Source organism: Botryllus schlosseri, chromosome 9 (assembly GCF_051294905.1).
Source record: "Botryllus schlosseri isolate E-star chromosome 9, Bs_hap1, whole genome shotgun sequence".
Lineage (NCBI taxonomy): Eukaryota > Metazoa > Chordata > Ascidiacea > Stolidobranchia > Styelidae > Botryllus > Botryllus schlosseri.
This window is the reverse complement of record NC_137244.1, coordinates 485,137-495,621: the sequence shown is the minus strand read 5'-3', so window position 1 is coordinate 495,621 and position 10,485 is coordinate 485,137. Positions and strand designations below refer to the sequence as shown.

At 40.0% G+C, this 10,485-nt stretch overlaps 2 protein-coding genes across 2 annotated transcripts in view; one reads left to right on the top strand and one right to left on the bottom strand.

The window, feature by feature from the left end:
• LOC145447014 (alkaline ceramidase 2-like) overlaps nucleotides 1-10,485 on the bottom strand; it is a 454,308-nt gene that overhangs the window by 426,194 nt on the left and 17,629 nt on the right. The gene's annotated exons all lie outside the window — the stretch shown is intronic.
• Nucleotides 6,800-10,373, top strand: LOC145447016 (THAP domain-containing protein 1-like). The gene is made up of 4 exons (XM_080325446.1): nucleotides 6,800-7,721; nucleotides 8,460-8,658; nucleotides 8,761-9,201; nucleotides 9,265-10,373. Exons 1-4 carry the CDS (start codon nucleotides 7,561-7,563, stop codon nucleotides 9,346-9,348), a joined length of 885 nt encoding a protein of 294 aa, XP_080181572.1. The 5' UTR covers nucleotides 6,800-7,560; the 3' UTR covers nucleotides 9,349-10,373.

Here is a 10,485-nt window from a genome sequence, read left to right as displayed (position 1 = left end):
TGTGATGCAAAAGGTCAGGATGTGGAATGTCCAAGTAATTCTGAAGCTGCAGTATTCAATTCCACTGAAGTCGATGTTATCGTCGATCCTGTCAATGCGCCACACCCAATTGAAGATTGCATCAATGCAAATACTTGTGCTCAGGACCTTGGTATTTTAAAAGGAAACTATGACAACGTTGAGGACTGTGACACAGAATGTTCTCAAACCACAATGGTTAAATTTGACAGTGCTAGGTCTTGTAAATTTCCTGATATTGGAAAGGCGCTGAAGTGTAATCCGGAAGACGTTCTCCATGTGAACAGAGTTGATAATCATATTCCGGAAGATACATTGTTGTGTGAACACCCAGGTTGTTCACGTGATGCAAAGTTTGAAGGTGAAACCGAATCACCTAATGCGCATGATGAAGTATCAATACTTCACAAGTCAAGCCATCCTGATCCAACTGATAATGGTCAGGTAGCAAAGATGCCTGTGCAATTTGTGCATAGAGAAGTGACAGGAAATCAATTCACATTTGAGAAACGATATTCTCTTGATGCCAATATTGAAAAGTTGATGACACAGGTGTCAATGGATTGCGCATTGGATTCAAAGATTGAAGCATGCTCTCGTTCCATAACTGGTGACGATGGGATTCGCGATGTGAGTGCTGATTTCCAATCGCAATTGTTGAAGGATCCACAAGGGTATTCTGACAGCACTGAGTTTGATGAAGAAGCATCTCTTTATAATGGGGCTTGTCTTCAAGAGCTTGCTCGGTTTGGTAGCATGGACAAATCAATGTTGGAGTTGGCTGCCATTTGGATTGGCACTGACATATTGTCATTATCCTTCTTTTATAAGGAGGTGCAAACCGAAACAGCTTTGGAGACCTTGAAGAAGATTGAGTGTCTGGTGAATGCCATTGTGCGATGTGGATCGAACTCCGATGTCTCCCAAAGAAGAAGAGTGGAACCTTTCCTCATGGAGTTCCAGTTTTTCGTTCGTACTTGGTTGATTGTACAGCCAGTAAACAGATGGTTGTTCGAAAATGTTACTTGAAGACTGTTGATATATTTGAGAGATTTACTGAGGTCTCACCAACCTTTTGAAGAACATTTGACATTTATTGATAGTGACATTGTGGCATGAGTTGATTGGTAATTTGAATTACTTTTCTTTGGCTTGATAATATCTCGTGCTATTAGGTTAAGTCGATGTATTCTCGTAATTCCTACATCTGTGGGGGGGAATGTAACACGAGAAATGGTCAAGTGATTGTGAGCCTCACAGCTCAGTAGTGCCCTCTCTGGTTGGATTTTCCCCTCGTGTCTTGATAGTCACTTGTTGAAGTTTAGTCGCTTTGTTGCTTGTAATATCACTGGATCAGTGATTGAAGTTAGGCTAAATTTAGGGATATAATGTACCATAGGGCATTATTTGTATGTTCAAGTATTGTATAAGTTTAAGCCATCATTCAGGTGATTGTATTTTATTGTTTAGATTGAAAGTTTAGAGCCTAGAGAGTTAACTGTTGTTAACCGCTATTGTGACTATTGCCTCGACGTTGACGTGATCTTTCTATGTAGTAAATTGCTATCCTATTCTGTAACTGTTTGAGTTACATTTGACCGGGTCTCAGGGGTAGGCTCGGATTGTAGGAAGCAAAGGAAGTGAGGTGGTAGTCTCAATTCGAGTTGGCAAGCTACTCGACAAGCCTAAAAGTGTTACAGCCAAAACTCTAATCAAGTAAATATAACGAACTATCGTTTGAGCTAGGCAACGACCAAAACGTCCGTTACATGCACGTGTCGTGTTTATAGGGTTGCATTTAAAACAAATGGTGTTTTAAAGCGCTATTTGTCTAAAACATGTTTTAGAAATTGTTTTAAATGAATGTCTTTAAATATAATTGCGTTTTGTTTTATTTTCAAACGTTGTATAATTATGCCATCATTGTGTAAATAATACTTCCGGAAAATCTTGCCATATGAGCCAACGCACGATTTGCACCCGATCTAGTCAACGTATAAAATGTAGAATGGCTGGAACCCTCGAAATCGTCGTCGGCTCAACAGCAATGTTCCCTCTAAGCTGCGCAAATGCGCAGTGCTGAAACGGTCTCTGCGCACATAAAATCTACGTTGCGCACAAAAAATCAGAAATGATGTTTTTTTTATTGTTGTTGCGCACTGTTGTCCAATGGACCACGCAAGCGCGCAGATTCGTGAAAATTAAGATGGAACATTGCCAGGGCCAAATAGTGTTATCACTGAAGTCTGAAACCGAGGTACAAGTGCGCCCCGCAAAGGTAACTATTGCGCTCCGTGAGGAAATTAGAGTTCACCTTCACAATCACCTGCGCCTCACGGAAGATATTTTTTAGTCTGGCTTCGTACACGTGAGCGATACTGATATCATTTCAATAGCGCATTATTTTCTGGGAATGGCGAAATAACTTGGTTTAACAAAGTTATAAATAACAATGGGCTAGCTCGAAGTTAACCTGCGAGAAACCAACGAATGATAGTCTTCTTCGCGTGGCATGAACATTGCGTTAGATTTACTCAGGACCGTAACTTTCGCACCCCAAACCCCACAATTGGGGGGGCGAGCTCGAAGGGGGTCCAAAATTATTTCGAGAATTAACATAAATCATGGTGTATTTTTTGAAATTTATCAAGAATTATTTTTCGCGCTACGCGCGTTTTATTATTGTAAGATATCTGATGGTTGGGTACCCATTCCCAACAAAAATTAGGCATGATCATGGCCTACTAGTAGGCCATGGCATGATTTATAGAAATGGGCAGTTGGGCGTCGGCCATTACCGCACCATGACGCGCCAAGACATATGAAGTTAAAGGCGATGTAACATGCGAATCCAAGAAGTGCGCCAGAACGATCAGCAGCGAGAAAACCTTGGGCGAAAAAGACTGCCCCGGTGCTGACAGAAAACTTCGATATATACAAATATATGTGTAATTGTCCATGTCCATGGGCGCCTAAATGGCTGGCGCCGAATGTTCCTGTCCTGGCGATCCGAGTCCCACAACAAGGCAAATGCCATATCGAGGGAACATTATTTTCCAGTTAAGAAATACCAATTTGAAATCGTGTACGTCTTTTACTTTAGTACGTTTTTGCGATTTCAATATCTTTTGATATAGCACATAGGGGGTCACGAAATAGCATCATGTAACGAAGTCATTATATCAACGGGTACCCCCGAAGATGTTTTATTAATATTTAGAGGGCCTATCTATTCCAACACACCTCACTGGATCAGCTCTACCGGTAAATCTGATTGTGTGAGCAGGGAGAGGATAAAAAGTGATAGCAATATATATGCAATTCCCGATCATATTGGCCGATGCAATCATGAATTATAGAATTTTTTTCGCGCTTCGCGCGTCTAGGGACGCTACTACTAAATGGGCACCCAAAGTACATGATAAGTACCGGAAGAAGCCTAGAGCCGTAGGGGGTTAGTTTTATCACCCTATTGCAGTGTGGTTGCGCACTGTTGTCCGAGGGCCTGCGCAGTGAGTTGGCGTGTTTGCGCAGACTCTTGAAAAATTAGAGGGAACATTGCTCAACAGTAATAGCACGTAGATAGAGATCATTGGTAAGGAATGGGTGTTCTGATGATGATGACCGCCGACCGTAAAAATGCTGCATAACGATGTAGTACCGGTTAAAGATGTTTTGGTCTGTTTGTGTATAGATATCTAACAGGGATGTATCCCTGATATATAATATATAACTAACCGACGGATAGATACGCAACACTCGTCATGTATAGGGCTGGGTGAAATCGAGTACCTGAGTGATTCGATTCTGAATCACGTTATATGTAGGGCTGGGCAAAATCGAGTACCTGAGTGATTCGATTCTGAATCACGTAAAATGCTTCGAGTCGAGTCGAGTAATCGAGTATCACTCGTTATGACGTCATAGCAGAATATTAATTGTCAAAGTTCAAATATGTACCTTTTAAGCGACCACAAAGAATAAAATGCCTGTTATCCATCATATTAAGGATCCTTTGTTATTTTTTCGACCATACCGATTTGAATGCATTTGGTGACAATATTGTGGGATGATCATGACTTCGGAAATGTGCTATTTCCAGTTACGTTCGTAGCTTTGTACTTCATGTTTCGTATGCTACGATACGGCCAATCATGGTTTCAAGGCTTCAACAGTGAAATTAGCATAAACTCGTTGATCGTTGATAAACTCCTCGTTGATAAGTCAACTTTCAGTGGTGAGGAGCGTATAATTTCAGTACTCGAAAAAATCGTATTTTACTACTCGACTCGAATCATTAAAATTAATACTCGATTCAGATTCGAGTACTCGAATCATTGTGCCCAGCCCTAGTTATATGTAGGGCTGGGCAAAATCGAGTACCTGAGTGATTCGATTCTGAATCACGTATTACGCTTCGAGTCGAGTCGAGTATTCGAGTATCACTTATTATGACGTCACAACAGAATGTACTATGTCAAAGTTGAAATTTGTACCTTTTATGCCACTATCCGTCACATTACTGATACTTTGGTATTTTTTCGACCATACCGATTTCATTGCACTTCTTGACAATGTTGTGGGATGATCATGACTTTGGAAATATGTTATTTCCAGTAACGTTCGTAACTTTGTACTATGTCTCGTATCCTGCGACACGGCCAATCAAGGTTTCAAGGCTTCCTCAGTAGAAAATGGTATCAAAACTATAATTCTCGATAGTGAATTAACTTTCAGTTGCGAGGAGTGTATAATTTCAGTACTCGAAAAAGTCGTCTTTTACTACTCGACTCGAATCATCAAAATTAATACTCGATTCAGATTCGAGTACTCGAATCATTGTGCCCAGCCCTAGTTATATGCTCCGAGTCGAGTCGAGTGATCGAGTATCACTCATTATGACGTCGTAGCAGAATGTAATATGTCAAAGTTCAAATATGTACCTTTTATGCGACCACAAAGAATATAACATCTGTTATCCATCACACTGAAGGTACTTAGGTATTTTTTCGACCATGCCGATTTCATTGCACTTGGTGGCAATGTTGTGGGATGATCATGACTTCGGAAATGTGCTATTTCCAGACACGTTCGTAGCTTTGAACTGTATGTTTCGTATGCTACGATACAGCCGATATGCCGATAGGCTTCAACAGTGAAAATTAGTATCGAAACTAATATTCTCGTTGATAAATCAACTTTCAGTGGCGAAGAGCGAATAATTTCAGTACCCGAAAAAATCGTCTTTTACTACTCGACTCGAATCATTAAAATTGATACTCGATTCAGATTCGAGTGCTCGAATCATTGTGCCAGCCCTAGTCATGTATGCACGCAATGTCTAAATTACTGTTCGGCAATCCGAACGCAACATATAATTGCTAATCCCGTAGTTGACGACCCGAGCGTTCAAATTAAAAAACGCTGATCTTATTCGAAAGCTGCTGTCGCACTGATTCCGAAAATATACATTAAAATCTGATCAGGGCAATGGGACCCCCTCGAAATACACCTCAAAGTCTGAAAATCGGCATTGTTCTGAACAATCGCAACGACGCAACGGTCATTGTTATGGTCATTGTGCTGCGTCCCTGCGATTGTTTAGAACAGTGGTTCCCAACCTTTTCGACCTCGCGGACCGGGAAAACTTCAAAACAAATCTTGCGGACCGGTGAACTTTCAAAAACTAGAATACATCCTAAATTTAATTATGACAACTTGAATGTAATGTTGGAACCTTCATATCATGACGCCTTTTTGATACTAGATATTTATACGCGGTTCTATTGAATTCTCTGCAAGTCGAAGTTTGCGGAGTCCTGTTAAATTCAAGTAACTTAATTGTGATTGTTCGGTGTCATTTGAAAGAAATGTGACTTTGTTATTAGCTATAAGCTCTATTTTACCGCGAAGAGTTGGTTAATTAAAGCTTGTTCAGAAGTCACCTTAGCTTTCCCATAGCACTTGTCTGGAGATAGCTGTAGGTTACTTTTTGACCGTTTCGTATTTTAACACTTGTACCATTGTAACGAACGACTAAAGTAGAACATGAACTCCTCTATTGTGACACAATGTCAAAGCTCGATCACAATGCGAAATTCGAGGCTGGTTTTCGGGGATTCCAGGACCATGAGCAGAATAAAATTTATAAATAAAAGTTATATATAATCAGTACAGCGGCAGCTTTCCATTGATGCCCGTTTTATCGAATTTAGCGCTCGGCAAGCCGGTCAAAAAAGGCCGTAAAGTTGCCTCTGACCAAATTGAAAGTGTGACGTAGACCAATTTCACTGAGCCGTGAGATTTGCTTGTGTACACACCATACAGGACACTATGGTGACACCATGTAAATACGTTCCACACTTCTAATTAAATTTGAAATTATATGTTTATATGTTTATTTCTCTAATTAACGGACAATCACTCAACTTCTTGCATTTGGGAATGGTCATATAAAATTCGAATATGTCCGCGGGCCGACCGGAAATCTGTCACGGATCGGCGGTTGAGAACCACTGGTCTAGAACAATGCCGATTTTCAGACTTTGAAGCATATTTCGGGATGATTCCATTGCCTTGATGAAATTGTAATGTATATTTTCGGAATCAGCGCGACAGTAGCTTTCAAATAGGATCCAATTTATTTAATGTGAGCGCTCAGTTCGTCAGCTATGGGATTAGCAATTATGTTGCTTTCAGAATGCTGAGCAGTAATTGACTCTGTGTGTTGCGCATCTATCCGTAGGAAGGTTATTTGTAGTTGATGACAGTTGGTCGGAAAGCCTTTTTTCTGGTCAATGGTCAATCCATTATGACGTCATAATTAAAGATTCATGACGTCATGATGAAAAAAACAATAAAAAAACATGTTAGTGTTAAATTGATTTTTGTTTTAAATGCAACCAAGGTTATACTGCCTATGCTGATACGCATATCAACGGCTGTTATCGTGCTTTTGTTCAATTACAGTTTGTGTGTTCAATGTATCTGGACACGAATGCTTACGGAACAATAATTGGGATTATGGTTGGGATTCTTCTAAGGATTGGCGGGGGCGAATATCTTTTGGATTTACCTCCTCCCTTCAACTACCCAGGCGGCGGGAATTTCCCAGTGAAATCGTTCGCAATGGCACTGACGTTTTGCACCACAGTTGCCGTATCCTATTTCATGAAATGGTTGCTGATCAACGAGTATATCCCAAGTCGCTTTGACGTTCTAAAAGTGAAGCAAAGGAAACAAAATTCGTTCCATCCTGCAACCGAACTCAGAGACGGGGTTAAACCAAGCCCCGAACTACTGCCATCTCCGGCTAAGCAAATTTGCGTTGTCACCATGTTACAGTTGCATTGTGGGGGATAGGCTGGACGACTTAGTACAGGCGCTTATGGAAAAACGTACAGTTTTAAAATATATTTGATTCGTATTGGGTTTGTAGTATTTTATTCGAATGGAGCTTTGAATGAATAATCATCGTAATATTCAGGATTTGTTTCAGCCCAATATCTCGTGTTTATATCTGTGTTATCTGTGTATTTCGACATGTCGAAGATATCTCGTTTTGGTGGTAGCGTTTGTTGCGCCTATGGGTGCAGTAAAAGGCAGAAAAAGATATCCACGGAGTCATATATGAGAAGTAATAGCGATGGTAGTAGCGATGAAGAGTCTTTGGTAAAGCGTCGGCATCCAAGAACATTTCACCGGTGAGTGAATGGCAGAATATGCAGGGCAGCAAGACTATCTTTGAAGAATCAGTTTCTATTTTCAATATTTCCTGACCATCACAGTTAATCAATGTCCAGATAAGCCACATCATTAATGATTAGGCCATGTTAAAGTGTCATTATACCAGAACATTTTGTCACAAGTATATGGATGTTGGTATGATCAGAGCATATCAGACTATATCAGCAGTCTCAGCACCATGTCAGTTCATCAGTATACCTGTAATAGCATGACCAGCCAGGTCACTGTTTGTATTCTGTATGGGCAGTTCAGCCAATAACTTGCTTAGTACTCAATCCTTGCTTGAAATTGTCGTGAAGGTTGGAGTTAGGACTAGAAGGAAAGGTATAATTGAGGGCCACACGGTTTTGTCCAGCATAGTAGAGTAATAATTCTATATTTCTGGTGCCAGATGCTCACACTAAAGTTCAAATTGCTAATTCCGTGGCCGAGTTCATTATAGCTTTGTACGTGCGAGACGTTCGATTTGTCTCGTAAGATGTTTTTTTAGGTTTACCTTTGGCTTTAGATTTAAAAGGTTACCTAATAGTTTATCCTTCTGGGGTAGAAAGTAACAGATATATCTAAATCAAACAAGATAATTTCACATATGTTCCTGCTACTTTTATCATCGTTCATAACAGAGAATGGTCAATTTGGTGTGCTTCGTATCATAGAATTACTTGTGAACTGATACAATGTTCTCTACAACGCAGCTTTCCTACCAATGATTCCCTGAAAGAAAGATGGATAGAATGTATTAGAAGAAAAGACTGGGAGCCAGCAAGATCGTCGGTCATCTGCTCTAATCATTTTTCAGAAAGTGATATTTACCGTGTTGGCGGGAGAATTCGTTTAAGGACGAATGCGGTGCCGACAAGATTTCTGAATTTTCCAAAATATATGAGGCCAAAGGTACGATAGACACTAGACAGTGACTATATAGTTATGAAGTTTGAGTTCCAATTACTATACCTTTATTTTAGCCCTAGTTAACATAAAATTCACAAATTTCAGGCTTCAAACAACCGACGAGTGAGACCTTCTGCAGTTCCAGATAAGAAACGGCAATATGAAGCACAAACCGCTGAACCTGAAGTAGTTCTTCACGACCACAGCTACTGTGCGCACACGTCTCCTCGAAAAGTCGTTCAACAGCAACGCCGTAGGGTCGCAGAAATTAAAAAGAGGCTGGTTGCAGCCAGAATGAAAACATACCGTCTGCAAAAAAAAGTGAAATCTCTGGATGAGGTCATTGCATCTCTTAAGAAGAACAATTTGATAAGCGATTCGTGTGTGGAGGTAATGTCACAAAAATTCAGTGGTCTACCAAGTGAGCTCTTGCAACGTATGAAGCTACAAGCTGGTGGAAGAGGAGTCAAATACTCTAAGGAACTGCAATCATTTGCAATGACGCTTCAGTATTATTCCATTAAATTGGAACTAAGATCAGAATCGGTTCGTTTCTTATACCTCGTTCGCAGATATTAAGCCCTAACTTATCCCACATTTGACTTTCAGATCACCGTTAATTACGCCGAAGGCGACGTAAAGTCGATAACAATTAATTTATCTCTGTTTTTATTTTTTATGTTGTTGTTATAATAGAAAAATTCGTTTCTCATAACCGAAGCTGGTGTTTCTGAAAACGAGAGTTCAGCATTTTGGTAGGAGACGGTACAGCGCGGTATTTCGTGTGACGAGGCAGTACAGCGCGTTATTGCGTGTGACCACAGAAATGGTTGATCTAAAGCCAGGCTCGAGTGCTTCATCTAGTAGGGTAGGCAAGTATCGTGGGCAGAAAAACTGAGTTGGAATGTTCACATCTCCAGTTGGTTTTGAATCTAAACTAATTTCTGGTTTCATGAAAGTGCAAAACGAGCCAAGCTTCATGTACACACGTATATGGGTAGCTATAGGTGTAATTATGATAAAATACGGTGTAATTATGATAAAATACATGTACGCCATTTAGATTGTATCTTGTGCCGTTTTGATTCGATAAAATTAATATTTATTATGAACTCCCAAAGTGCACAGATTGCTGTTACAACCAACATAGCCCCAATTTCACTGTGAATTGGGCAATTCTAGCTACATCTGAATAAGGACCCATGCGTTTCTTGTTTCTCTCATTCAATGAACTCATTCAGTCACTTCTACAGAAATCACTACCCCATCGCCACACATAGCAGACATATCCTTACTTTCTCTTTTTTGGATTTATTTAAATACGCTGAACCAATAAATACGTAGAATAACCACAATGGCATTCAGTTGATTTCAGCAGTGCCTTTTGATATGTCCCATGATGCTGAATTTTCTCCATCAGCAATATTCACAGCTGGCAGTTATAGCATTCACATCAGCTCCATTGAAGTATGAAGATTTTGAATCCAGGATAGGTAATTCCGAGGCACGCTCCGATAATAACTTCAAGCTGACAATCGTAGATGCTTTTACTTCATATAGATACATATATCTGAAAGATAACTGAACTGGTATTATACATCTTTTGACAGCTTGGTTATTTCTGTACACGTAAAATATGCTGGATACAACGAGTAAAGCAATCTACATCAGGAATATAACCACAAAAAATACATAAGATGACACATAGACAACCTTATTTTACCACGAACAGTCGAAACCACTTATATCTTCGACATGTCGAAATACACAGATAACACAGATATAAACACGAGATATTGGGCTGAAACAAATCCTGAATGTTACGATGAT